This window comes from Lissotriton helveticus, chromosome 12 (genome assembly GCF_964261635.1).
Source record: "Lissotriton helveticus chromosome 12, aLisHel1.1, whole genome shotgun sequence".
Lineage (NCBI taxonomy): Eukaryota > Metazoa > Chordata > Amphibia > Caudata > Salamandridae > Lissotriton > Lissotriton helveticus.
The window spans coordinates 300,414,700-300,428,428 of NC_136073.1; the positions used below are offsets into that span (position 1 = coordinate 300,414,700).

At 43.3% G+C, this 13,729-nt stretch overlaps 1 protein-coding gene across 4 annotated transcripts in view; it reads right to left on the reverse strand.

Annotated features, from left to right (window-relative positions):
• ZNF423 (zinc finger protein 423) overlaps window positions 1-13,729 on the reverse strand; it is a 504,645-nt gene that overhangs the window by 201,002 nt on the left and 289,914 nt on the right. For 2 of the 4 annotated variants that reach the window (XM_078671308.1, XM_078671307.1), the window contains one exon: window positions 4,333-7,562. In XM_078671308.1, the coding sequence (XP_078527434.1) occupies window positions 4,333-7,562 (3,230 nt within the window). Of the gene's footprint in view, window positions 1-4,332; window positions 7,563-9,853; window positions 10,300-10,365; window positions 10,443-13,729 lie in introns of those variants that run through there. The other 2 variants (XM_078671310.1, XM_078671309.1) reach the window with 2 other exon arrangements.

Sequence of the window (13,729 nt, forward strand, 5' to 3'; positions counted from 1 at the left end):
CCCAGATGAACTGGAAGCCGGTGCCTGCTGTTCTCCATGCTATAACCTGGAGATATATAAGTGCACATGATGGTTTGGCAGTCTTAAGACAGCTGGCCAAACCGTCATGTGCACTTGCAGTGGCTTGTGCCCACCACTCTTCCTGCTGCTATCAGAGGATGGCGCCGCCTTCAAGAATCAGCTCCGGCTCCGTCATGTAAAATAAAATGATAATAAAACTGCTTTATTATCTTTTTATTTGACATGTTTTTCTCTCCTGGCAGAGGGTAGTTGCTCCTCCGCCAAAACGGAGTAGCTGCCGCTGGTGTCAAATAGAGGGTAACTAGGGGGTGGTTGCTATAAGTAGATAACTTTAGACCATCAGGATTTGCAGAAGGTCATGGAAAAAAGGAACAGGGTGTTTTATATCCTGATTGAAGAAGAAATTGGATACTATTTTTGGGACTAGTGCTAGCAACTACTATGGTCTGCCCTTATAAAGAAACATCATAAAGCCCAGGAGGAAAATGGATGCAGAGTTTTCTGCTGAATAACTAGTAACTAGCGGAGGTATCAATTCTATACCATAAAGAACCCTTGCAAATACCCAGGGTTACAACTTGCATGTTTACAGGAGTTTTCCTAGTTGCCTCTGACAATTGTGGACATGCACTGGGAGCAATAAGAAATTATTACTTTACATGGCTATGCCGCAGTCTGATAACAATGAAACAATCGCTTATAATGCCGTAACATATTAAAATTACCCATTAAATCACTAACATTAAATCAGGCCACCACTCAGTTGAAATCAATAAACCACACAAATTGCCCAACTGAAAAAGTTATCTAGCCTATGGAGTGTTTGCACTGCTTTTCCTCCTGTGCTACCCCTGGGTTCTTGCTGGTGCTATATTATGTATTCTGTGGTTGAAGTTCCCATCAAATACATTATACCTTACACCTAACATTCTGTCTGAATTCTCTAGCAGTGAAAGATCTTTTCTTGTATGTAATCACAGTCAGGGAGTTGATCAAAGACCCGGCTAGAAGTACTGCCCAAGCATTGCATACCGCTCTACAGCACCTTTACAAATGTCAATTAGCCTAATTTATTGCACCATTTCCCTCCCTGTTCACAGAATCTAACTAGTCGTTCTAAGGGAACATTGGTGCATTTATACAGAGGCACGCATAGGCATCCCTCTTCCACAGCAAGAGGCCAGTTTTTGGGATGATTTTTGGCAACCGTACCGGTTTTGCTAGAATAAGTATTGTTAGGGTGCCACAGTCCTCTGTCCTCTACATTAAATATTCTATTTATGTCATTACAGGTGCTACAGATTAATATGAACTCTCAATTATTGGAAAGGGTGTGCGAATGTCTAACTTGGTAGACACCAAACAATGTAGCATTCATGCCAGTACCCACACTGGTCATTGTCCAAGTTTTCCTCGTGCCACCTAGCATCATAAAAGGAAATAAAATACCTATAGACTGACAAATCTGACACACCGCCATCTTAAAATAAAGCCATGAATCTAAGGGAAAACTATACTATTTCCAAAATAAAATAGCATATCCCTTAATATTAATGTCATAGGCTGTTATATAAAAAAAAACTAACAATTACTTTTATCTCATCTATGCCTTTGAGATTCTGTATTTCTGAATGTTTTGACCCTCAACTGCAATCCATGTAATTGATTCAGGTCAAATATGGGTGCAGTTATCAGAAAGGAAGACTTTTTCCTCGGAATGCTTTAACACAATCATTAACTCCTCGTTACATGAGGGTCTTGTCCCACCATAGCTGAAAATGGCTATGATTATCCAACTCCTTAAGAAACTGAACCAGGACAGTCCACAACCAAGAATAAATTGTCCTATAGTGGACTTCCCATAAATGAGTACTACATTTGTAGACATAATGTTCAGTTGCAATAAGTAATTGACACTGCTCAGATGTTAAACCCAGATCAACCAGGCTTTAGAACAGGGTACAGCAATAAAACAGTTTTTATTCAGCTAACAGACAACATACCAGCAAATGTAATTGATAAAAACACCCAGTCTAGTTGCTACTCCTCACTCTCTTTGGAGCATTTACCATAACTGGCCATTCTCTGACTGAAAATGATAAGATACTGGAAGTTGGTGGGATGGCAGGTAGCTCATTAAATTGCTTGGAATATTTCCTATTGGACCACTCTGCGTCACATTAGAACCTTTTTATTCCTCTACTTCCAATCTCATGTGTGGGGTTCATCGCCATGTCTCTTGAGCCCTTACATCTCGTCAACTTTGATCCAAGATGGAGTTTTAATGCATCATGGTATCTTTTGATGAAAATCCCATTCAATATGATTAATTAACCAATTGTCTGGAGCATCTTAAGCTCCAGATGAAACCCGAAATTATTCTACTCACAAGGTCAAATGAATAATGTATGGGGCATAGGAACCTTTGCACCCATTTTTGGTCAAAATATCTACCAGAGAAAAGGGGTCAAACAAATCTAGGGGTATTCACTGGCTAACATTTAGCCATGAAGGCATGGGTAATAGTCTCAAAGAATACTTTTTTTCTCTCTCTGGAGAGCCTGCTTCCGCCCTCCTCTATTCAGTTGGCAGTGAATGCCTTAATTAACTCCCAGCTTGACATCAATAATTCCCTATATTTGGGCATGACCAATGCCCTGCAACAGAAACTTAGACTACCCAAAATATTGGAGTCTGACTCGTCGTGGGACCTTGTAGGCAAGATATTGTATTTAATGCCAGGAATGAACTACACTACCTCGAAGAGTAATATTAGATCATGTCCAAACAGGTGTGCAAGTCTGTAAATAATTTAGTCTGCTACAGTCTGTCTAAATTAGAGCACTAAAATATTCAAACCAGGGCCTGCTAATACCTTATCCCAACAACCTTGTAACCAGACTGGCTTCAGCAGGAAATGTCAGAACACGCTTCAAAACCAGCCTTAAAGCTATGGTGATTTGATGTGCTATAAAAATACAATCTTTCTGCCTACATGAGTGAGTGCTTCACCTCATGGTATCTAACAGTTTCTTTGCAATGAATTGTGTTTGGCACAATGTCAAGAAAAAAATAAACACCTTTCACTTCTAGATGTAAATAACCTATTTCAATGTTGATAACTCCATGCAGCCTACTGGCAGTCAGTCAATCTTTGGCATGTATTGTGACAAATAATTAGCAGTGTAGTTCACCCAGTTCCCCATCTTCTATAAAAGGACCACAAGTATGAACACAAAGAAAAAGTATACCTATGTAATTAAAAGTGGTACAGAGTTCAGCTTTACTGCAGCTAAAATTAAAAGGGGTGTTTTTAGCTTTTAAAGGCTTTGATGTGTCCCAACCCCGCTTAGGAACACGCTGTTCTGTGAAATATTGGCAAATATAACGTGACCTTTAGCATTGTAGATTTACCTAGCAAGCCATGTGAAATGTCTCCAAAATAACAGTTTTAATTAATGAAACTGATCAAAAAGGTAAGGGGTCCCATACAAAAGCTTGCAGACAAGAAGACCCTCTATTTGATGGAAACAGAGAGAGGTGGGACTCAAAGTTAGCCAGCACTTAATATTTAATAATAAATAAGATCCTGTAATGTTAGGTTAAATCTAGTGGCTATAGCTTACAAAATAGAAGGATGTTGCTTGGAGGGGCTGGGGGGGGGAGAATCCAACAAAGTGTGTATTTTGTCTGGTAAACGCTTCAAACTCCTGGCCATGAAGACATGGCTTAATGCTGGCAAATGAAGATTAGGAAGAGTTACAGGTTTCACGTTATATCTTCATTGACATATGTATACAGTAGTCAAAAAGTATGTATCTGAGAAAAAACACAGTACTCAGAATGACCTCCTGAAAAACAAGAGAATACTCCTAACTTGTCCAGGTGACGATTTCTTGTGTTCTTCATTATTGAGCTGAGCATGATCAACATTCACAATAAAGTCCAGAAACACTTGCAGTGTTAAGTTTGGATCCTCAACTGATTGCATGCATAAGGGTATAGAATATTAAAGGAGCTAACAACCACGTCCTGCTTTGGAACCAGCCCACTTGTTAAATCATAAATGTTCTATTTTGGATTCCATGCACATGAGATCAGATGATCAAATGAACATTGATGGTGTGTTGAGCACACTGAATCATAGCAGATTAAACAGTTATGCATACAATAGAACAGAGTAAAAACACATTTTTGAACAACAACCAGAACAATTAGTAAAAAGAAGAAGCACTGGGCCCCAATAAAGCTATATTATGCATGTTTCAGTATGTGCATGCTCAAGAGAGCACAAGGTCACAATGATCTTACCCTGGGAACTGGAGATGTTTGGGAACATTTCCTTTGGCCACTTGTCTCTGGAGTAAGGTCCCTGTGATCCATTTGAATGTGATTTTCAAGATCTTCCAAGCTTTCAAATTTGACACTACACTCTGAGCACCTAAGACTACCACATGGCCTCTCATTAAAGTCCTGTGGGATCATACCTGAGGACTGTCCATTGGTTGTCCTACTCATGCACCCAGCACAAAGTCCATATGGCAGTCCATTAACATCGAGTTTTACCAAGTCCTGCTTGTTTCTGAATTCTTTCAAACACAAAGCACACTTGTACATTTTCTGCAGTGATTGGCTATTGGGAGAAGAAGCTGCAGAGTTACTTGCCAATTTTTGCATGTGGAATGTTCCATGAATTTTCAGCTCCAGAGTCGATGTGACAGTTTGCATGCAAACAACACAGCGAAAACCAGTAAGGGAATTTCGGAGATCTGGGTGCATTTGACAATGCTCAATAAATTCTTCTTCACTCTGCAAGGGCATTTTACAGATCCTACACGTTCCGGTGTCTAAGCTCTTGCTGTGAGTAACTTTGTGCTCCGTCAGTGTCAGAAGTGAAGGAAACCGTTCACCACAAATGGGGCACATGTAGTGCTTAGCTGGTCCACGATGAGTCTGCATGTGCTCTCTGAGGCCATTTTCTGAGAAGAAAGTCCTTGAGCAGATATTGCACTTATGACTGCCTTTGATCAATTCAGCCTTTTTCCTAGAGCAGTCATCCTCACCAGGTCTGATATTATGATCTCTTAATCGGTGGTTTTGCAAAAGCGCTTCCATAGTGTAGGCCGCTCCACAGATGTCACAGCCATACATGGGCTCGGATGCATCCACATCATCTTCACTAGCTTCATGACTGTTGGAAACATCTGGATTTTTCATCAATACAGTAGGTAGTTCGCCACTTTCCAACTTCTTGTTTGTCGGAGTGATACCATTGGGTGTACCATTTTGGTTGTTTGCGTCAAAAACACAATGCTTTTCACGCAGATGTTTCTCTAGCAAAATGATAGCATGGAATGCTTTGCTACAAAACTTACAGTTGTACTTCTTGCTGTGAGTTGTGATATGGCACTGCAGTTCTACCTCAGTACTGAAAGTCTCTCCACAGAAGATGCACTTGTGGGACTTTGTTGGATTGCCCAGATGGCTGTGCTTCACATGAACCTGAAGATCCACCTCCTTCCTGAAATCCCAGTTGCATGCTGTGCAGCGGTACATTTTGTTTTCATTGCTGTGCTTCACTGCTAGATGAACCTGGATAGACACCTTGGAGTCGAATACCTCTTGACAAAGGGTGCAGTGATACAAGACAAAAGTATGCATATCCAGTAAGTGCTTCTGCAGATCATCCACGGAGGAAAACTGCTTGTCACAACTTTCACAGACATAATGGGTTGAGGTTGTCATGTAGTGCACAGTGAGATGCTGCAGGAGTGACTCCTGGGAATCGAAGTCCTCCTTACACTGGGGGCATGACTGTTTCCTTAAGAGCAGCTCCAAGTGGGACTTTAAATGAGTTTGGAAAGTTTCAAAGTTCGAAAATTTTAGATCACACTGATTGCACGGATATTCGCCATTAGAAACAGAATTTGAATTTGAGTTCACAGAAAGCTTTTGCCTTTTGGGTGAAGAAACCTCAACATCAGAAGATGCTGGGCTGTGCTCCGTTTTTGCCTTCTTGTTATTTGCCAACGGAATGTTTTTGTGGTTTTCTTTAATATGCTTGGTAAGCTTCAGGATGGAACCAAAAATAGGCGAGTTTGTACAATAAGGGCATGAGTAAACTTCCATAAAAGATTGTGAGGGCTGGATAACCGGAGACTCTAGTTTAGAGCTGCCTACATTGCAATGGGTTTGCTGAATATGCTCGGTCAGGGTTGCTTCAGTGAGAAAGCCCATGGAACACTGATTACAGAAGAAGGCATGGTTACCATCTTGCGTGGTAGCATTTGGACCACAGTGACTGATGCGGATGTGCTCTTGTAGGCTATTGATATCCGCAAACATCTCTGGGCAATAATTACAATGAAAGGCGGATATGCTGCTGAACTGCATCATTGGATATGCGTGGTTTTTGTGAGCTTTTCTAACGTGCTCATTCAGGTTGTATAGAGTTGGCATTGAATCGAGGCAGATCTGGCAGGTGTGGCTTTGCTGAGGCTTGTCAGGATGAATAGTCTTTAGGTGAATCTCCAACACGGCGAGGCTGTTGAAATCTCGCTTGGAGCAGTAGGGGCAGCTGTAATTGATTTTAGACCAACCTGGGCCTTCCTCTCGGTCTAGCAATCCCAGTTTCTTATGCCCTCTTGATGGCTTTAATGTAGAGTCTGGGGTGGACCCTCGCTCAAGTGAGGCACTTGAGTCAGGGGTGGCACTGCTCATGGAGGCAACACTACCCAAGACGGGGTCCGGGCTTATGCTGTGGTTGCTAGAGTCGGGTTGCCTATGGCTATCCAAATGGCAATAGACTTCTTCCACAGAGCAAAACTGTTCTGGGCACATAGGGCACTTGTGTTTTTTGTTGGCGTGGATCTGATCAATGTGAATTAGTAGATTGTTTTCATCAGAAAATATCTCAGGACAATGAATACACTGCAAATCTGCTTTCTCCGAAAGCTGGGGGTGCCGCGACAGCACGTGTTTCTCTAAATCGTCAGTTAGGCTGAATGTATCTTCGCAGTAATCGCACATATAGTCCTCTTTTTTCAAATCTTTGTCAGCCTTTGACATAGTTTCTTTGTTCCTTTTGTGCGCTTGCATGTGACTTTGCAGCGAGCTTGTGGAGGAAAACCCCCTCTTGCAGACCGTGCACTTGAACGGTTTAGTGGAGCTGTGGGTCTTCAAGTGAATTTTGAGGTGGTCACTGCGAGAGAACGCCGCCTCGCACTCGTGGCAGTGGTACTTCTTGTCCCCTGTGTGCAGCTTGATGTGGCGGTCCCTGCTCCTTTTGTGCTTGAAAAGCCGGCTGCAGTAGGTGCATTTGAAGGGCAGCTTGTCGCTGTGGATCTGCTCGTGCCTTTTCAGGTAGCTCAGGCGGCTGAAGGACTTGTCGCAGAATTGGCAAGGATATGGCAGGCCTGTGCCTCCTTCCTCCTCCCCGACGCCGAGCTCACACCCATCTCCGATCATATGAGAGGGTGATGCAATATCTTTGCTTGAGGGAGACGAAGCCACCCAGGAGAGATGTGGGTCGTCATCACCATCTGTAATGGGAAAGCAGAAAGGAGATTAAAACCAATTCCCAGTGCATCTGCGAAATAAGGACAAAGCCACTCAAGAACATCATGGGCCCTGCAATAGCACTCTCAAAAACAACCGCTCAGAGGGCACGCAAGCATCTTGAATTGAAAAGGAGAACCGGGCTTAAAGAACAGAAATACATATAGACTTTCATTGCACTCAGCTTATTTTATGAATCTAATGCCAACAGACATCCAAACACAATTCACTGCCGACTTCCTGTGGCAGATTTAACACCTGTTCTCTGTTTTCTGACAAATGAGCACGGGGATTACAATTGAAATGTATATTGCAGGAGTGCGAGCTGAAGCAGAAGCAGCAAGCGAAAGGAAATAAATATGTGGCATCAACATATCCACAAAGTTCATCGCACCCAATTCTAACTGAATCACACAATAAATGCTACATGCCTGAACGAGGAGCTGCATGGCCGAAAAAGAGAAAAGTAGCTGTCATATGATGCCACCACAGATTGAACAGAGCAGACATGAAAAGTAAACACACCAAGAATAGGGACAGAAAATAATTTTAACAACTCTGGTTTCATTCACTATGTCTGGGCAATTTGAACAAGTCTGGTTTCGAGAAGTCTGGATTTCCACTAAATAGTTGTGAGTACTCAAGCAACAATGAGAAATAAAGCTTAAAATCCCAAGGCCAAATCGAACATCAAACAAAACAAACCTACCCATCCCGTTTCATAAAGAAATTATTTTGTTTTTACCCATGCTGCTGCAGCAGCAGGTGTTTGCACTCCGATGGGCTGCTGGGTCATGTTTAGTATGCATGTATCCATTAGAGAAAGTTCATAGTAAGATTGTTTGGATGCACACATTAGGCGATGTCCAGTATTGACAACTTTCAGGCTGTCCGTGTGATTGGCAGTTATTTTTACTGTTCAAAACTAAATCCACAATTGTGTGCACGTGGTTCTGCAGAGGTTATTACAATATAAGACACAGCTCTGCAGTATCCCTCTGCCAATCCTGGTACAGTGAGAGGAGTCTTTTACAGTGATGTCATCAACACAGCAAGGCCGCAAAATGATTAAGGCCTTACAGACATACAACTACTAACAACAGATGTAGAAACGACAATTTACACTTTATACAAAGTTCAGAACCAAGAAGAACTTAGCAAAGCATGTTATCTAATTATTTCTATATAAAAAGCATGTTATCTAATTATTTCTATATACAAATAAATACAGTATATCTGTATGGACTGTTCTCTTTAAGCATATATTGCACAAGTTACACTGTCTGAATTGACCATCTTTTAACAACCCTAAACATAGATAAACAGCAGTCACCAGATCTTTGGTTCTCAGAGGAGAAAAAGCAACACATTTTCCTTCTCTTTAGCAGTCCTTAGAGTTCAGAAACAGCAACAACCAGCATCTTCTCTATCAGTGCAAAGCACTAGCAGAGACATCTCTTCCTTCAGCAACTCCTAACACACAGAACCAGCAACAAACAGCAGCTTTTCCTCCTCCATCTGCTCTCAATCTAGAGAAATAGCAACAATATATCTTCCTTCCTCAGTAGTCAATACAAAGCAAAAGCAACTCCATCTATCCCATCTCTTAATAAAGAAGCAGCAACAAGCAACATATCTTCCTGCGACAGCTCTTAATGAGCAAACAGCAACAAACAATATACTTTCTTAATCCAACGATCAAGACGTACAGCATCTGCTCCTCACACAGGTAGAAATACACACCCTCTTCATTATACTCAATATTAAAAAAAAAAACAGAAACAGCATCCCATCCTCGATCATCCCAATGTAAAGAAACAGTCACAAACAAAATCTCCTCCTCCCTCAGCACTTAAGGGAAAGAACAGCAACAAACCGACCCCCCCCCCCCCCTCCCTTCATCACTCACTAGTAAGAAACAGAAACCCTCTCCCTTCATTATTCCCCTGCCAAGAAACAAAAAAAAACAACTGCACATCCATCGTCATCATCACGTAAAAAGCAACAGCAACACAGTCTGTCCTTCCTCCCCTACTGCAACGCAAAGAAACAGCAACAGGAAGCATCCCCCCATCCAGTCAATGCGATGAAACAGCAACAGACAGCACTCCCTGCTCCTGGGCTTTCTTAGAGCAGGGAAGCAGTGAACACCGCCTCTTTCACGATTTCTGAGCGTCAACAAACACTGCACTTCCAACACCACGCCATAAACTGCCAGCATAGAGGAAACCCAAGCCCTGGGTGCACAAATGCGCGCGTAGGACGCGGCCGTTACCTCATCCCGTGCAGCCTGCCTCTCTGACTTCAGCCATATTAACAAGGCTTCCCTCCCTAGCCAAGGCGAGGCCTGGCGTCCCCCGGGAGCCGCTCGGAAGGCCCCTCCGCGCCGGGGTGACGCAGCTGCCTCCTGGGCCTCTCCCAGCAGCTTCCTGGATTAGGTTCAGTGGGGAGGAGGTAGGCTGCAATCTAATTCTCCACTCAGGCCGGCGGGGCTCCTCCGGGGACCAGGAGACAAAGGGGACCGAGCAGGAAACGGGGGCCTGAACTAGGGCAGCACATGGCGAATTTTCTGCTGCTCGTGCGCTCTGCCAAATGAAAAACCCACTATTATTAGCCATGGATGTGCTGCGGTTTAAGCTGGTGGGGAATGCGAGCCTCTTCCAATCTGGAGACTGCTTGGAGAAACGAAGCCATCGCATATAAACAGAACTGAAACTTGGCACCCACAACTGGACAATGCAACACGCCAGAAGATCGGTTTTAGCATCGCAGTCACAACTAACATACCTTAAACGTGCTAAAAACAATCAGCAAGCCAGAAAGCACAACATCTGGGGGGAGGTGCCTAGGAAAGAGTATTTACATACACCTAAAAGGCACTGACTCGGAACGAGAAATGGAAGAGGGACAACGGTGACTGCACCAAACAAAAGCAATGCCCCGGGCACCAGGTTCACCCTTCCCCCTTCGTCTGCTCTCGGCCACCCTTGTGAACTAAACTGTGGAAACTGTATTTGAGCGTTGAGTTTTGCGAATGATAATACCCAGTAGCAGCTACTACCATCTCTACCACTAGTAATCACAACGTTGCCAGCAAAGCTGATTTGGAGCAAGATGTGCAATTTTCTACCCAAAAAAGAACTAAAAATTATTCTACATTCGTTTTATTTAAGAAAAAACGGTGTTTATGTTTGTTTTAAAACTGCTTTGCCCCCTTCATGCAGGCATTTAAAATTACTTCTATTCTGCTGAGTTGTATCCCATTCATCAGGTCATCCAACCACGACGTGCAAGCCTAGTGAGTTATAGCTGTGGTGTGCAGGATGAAGCGAGTTGCTTTTAGTGCATAAATATTCTCTCAAGACAATCTTGTTACTATCCGATCTGTAACAAACTGTCAGGAACAAGTCTTCTAAACTTGATGTCAACATCCCTCCTCGCATCGACCTCTTTTTGAACAATTATGTTTTTGTAATGCAATCGAAGGCGTTTACCAGGACAAGAGAAATCACTTTTAGAAAAGAGATTAAAGTCATTAGAAATGGCTAATCCTGCAGAGCGGGACTGCCTGAAAACAGGGAATCACATGACGGATACAAGCCTTTGTCATCAGTGCAGAGAGCATTAAACCATCTATTAGAAGGGTAGGAAAACTCAATAAGGGTTTAATGAGAGGGAAAGGAAAGCTTTAAATTGGCTGCACAGAGCAAGAAGTCTTAAGGAGGAGAGCACGTGTGTGTTCTTGTGCATTCAAGGCAAACCTTGATAATGAATTACAGAGCAGTGCAATAATTTGTCAATTTAAGGCTCGAGGTGCTCGGAAAGCATCAGCCATGAATTAACATCGCCAGAGAAAGTTGCGCAAGAAAGGTCCCCCAGCAAAAATCACAAAGCGGAGGCCGGCCTGGGGTAAGATATTGGGGTGGCTTTAATCTTAGGAACCCGCAGGCCCACTGCCGCAGGTGCATAACTTCCCCACCCCCGCCACTGATCAGAGGCCATTGTGACACTGACACTCAGGCCTAACTGGCCTATCAGAGCACTGGAGGATCAGCCAGTGTGGACCCACTAGGGTATTCGTGCACACAGACATGCCTGGGGAGCATAGTGAGAATTCTGCCCCTATTTAGACACAGGTGAGGGATGCTGGCACACAGGGAGGGGCCCGCTGGTCTATAAAATGGAGATGGCTGGACAGCGGCACAACATGCTTGAGGCTTATATGTGGGCAGGCACCTCTCGAAGTCACAGAGCAGTGTTCATGCCATTACAATGTAGAACACCAGTGATCATTGCCCACAGGATTTCCCCTCTCTGGAGAGGACTTCTGGGCATTCTTTTTGTTTTTTAATGCCTGGTGGAGGAGTGCATCTAAGACACCTTTGAACTGAAGCATGAATGGAGGCATGTCTTATGATGGCACTTCCCAAGGCTAATCATCATCATCATCATCATAAATCTTTATTTCGGTAATTTTGTCACCATAAAAGATACACACAATTCAATGCATAGTATTAAGAGAATAAAACGTTAAAAACATAAAAAATCCACCCAGTTACATAAAAGTTTCCAAAAAATACAGAGTTAGAGATTTTATAGTACAGACAATCAGTAATCACTGACCAGCCTTAAGGCACTGTCTCCTCAGAGACCACATTGCACCTAAGTATTTAGCCACAGCAAAGACAATGTGATCAGTCAAATCTGTTTTCAGTACTCTGAACGCGGCCAAGCACACCGCAAACCCCAGGCTCCTACAAATGGGCACAATCCATTTCCTGCGGGAAGCATTATAGGCCGGACAGAAAAAAATTACGTGGAGCTCTGATTCATTGGCCACTCCACAGGCCGGGCATGAACTGGTTACTGAGTCACTCCACTTACTAGTTAGCACTCGCAGTGGAAGGGTCCCATGCCTCCACTGCAAATAAAGTTTCCTAAGTAGAGCAGGATATATTTTATCCAGGGCTGGTTCAAAACTGTATTTGTCCTTAGTGCATAAAAATGACTCCGTAAGTGTTCCCAGAGTAGCCTGACGACAGAGTGCCGCTAGTTTGCTGTCACGATAAACCTTTGCCAGTGTCTTTTTAGGAATTAGTGGGCATGTGGTTGAGGGATCAGACCAGAGTGTCGACAGGCCTAGGCCCTCCAACTCAGTTTTAATGAAATTAAACCATTTGATTTTTCCAGCGTTAGGCATGGCTAGGACCTCTTGTAAACCCTGCCTATAGCTGATCAATTCCGGGACTGCCCACATCCTCCGCCAATAAACCAAGGGACGCAGTGCCAGTTCTTCGCTTATAGGTCGCAGCCCTAGGTCTAGTCTTAGTGGAACAAGGGGCGTACTGGACGGAAGTCGGACCACCTGCCTAATGAACTTGTTCTCCTCTCTCACCAATTCTGGGGAAGCTACGTGACCACCATCCATGATGGGATGGGATGGGATGGAAAGGGTGCATGTGCTTTTATGAATTTCATGTTGACTCTCTCCAGTACAGAGTTTCTTTGAGTAATCGTCTTCCAGATGGTTACTGTGGATTGCATAATTTAGAAGATGTTCTAACCACTGTTTTCCATGCTTTCCCCAGATGCTCATACATATAACAGGCGATCCAGATTGCCTCTAGTTTTATTCCTTATAGCAGTGATACTCAAAGTACGGCCTGGGGGCCTCTTGGCCATCACATGAGGTCCCCCCCTGGTGAACAGTAATACGAGCTGCTGTTTACTTGCTGAGCGCTAATATTCCGATTTTTTTTCAAAATAAACTGGCAAGCATTTATTTGCGGGTTAAATGAAGTAACTTCTGTGGTGTCTTGCGCTGCTTAACTTTCCTTAACCTGCAAAGAAATACTGGCCTGTTTATTTAACATTTTTGTTCGAGCTCCTTACACAATCCCTGACCCACCCAGGACCCCCTACCGCCACAGCGCGGCCTCGGTCACATCACAGACCATACTTTGTGCCCAAGGGCAACTGTTTACAAATACCCATGCCTTACAGGGTTGCATTATAAAAAGGTATGTCATGTGAAATAGTCCTGTGGATACAGGAATCTTTGCACTATCTAGGTATGTTTAAGACTTTTGTGCTAGCTTGGATAAACCTATATTATAGAATACCCAATAAAACAATTTTTAGACAATGGAGA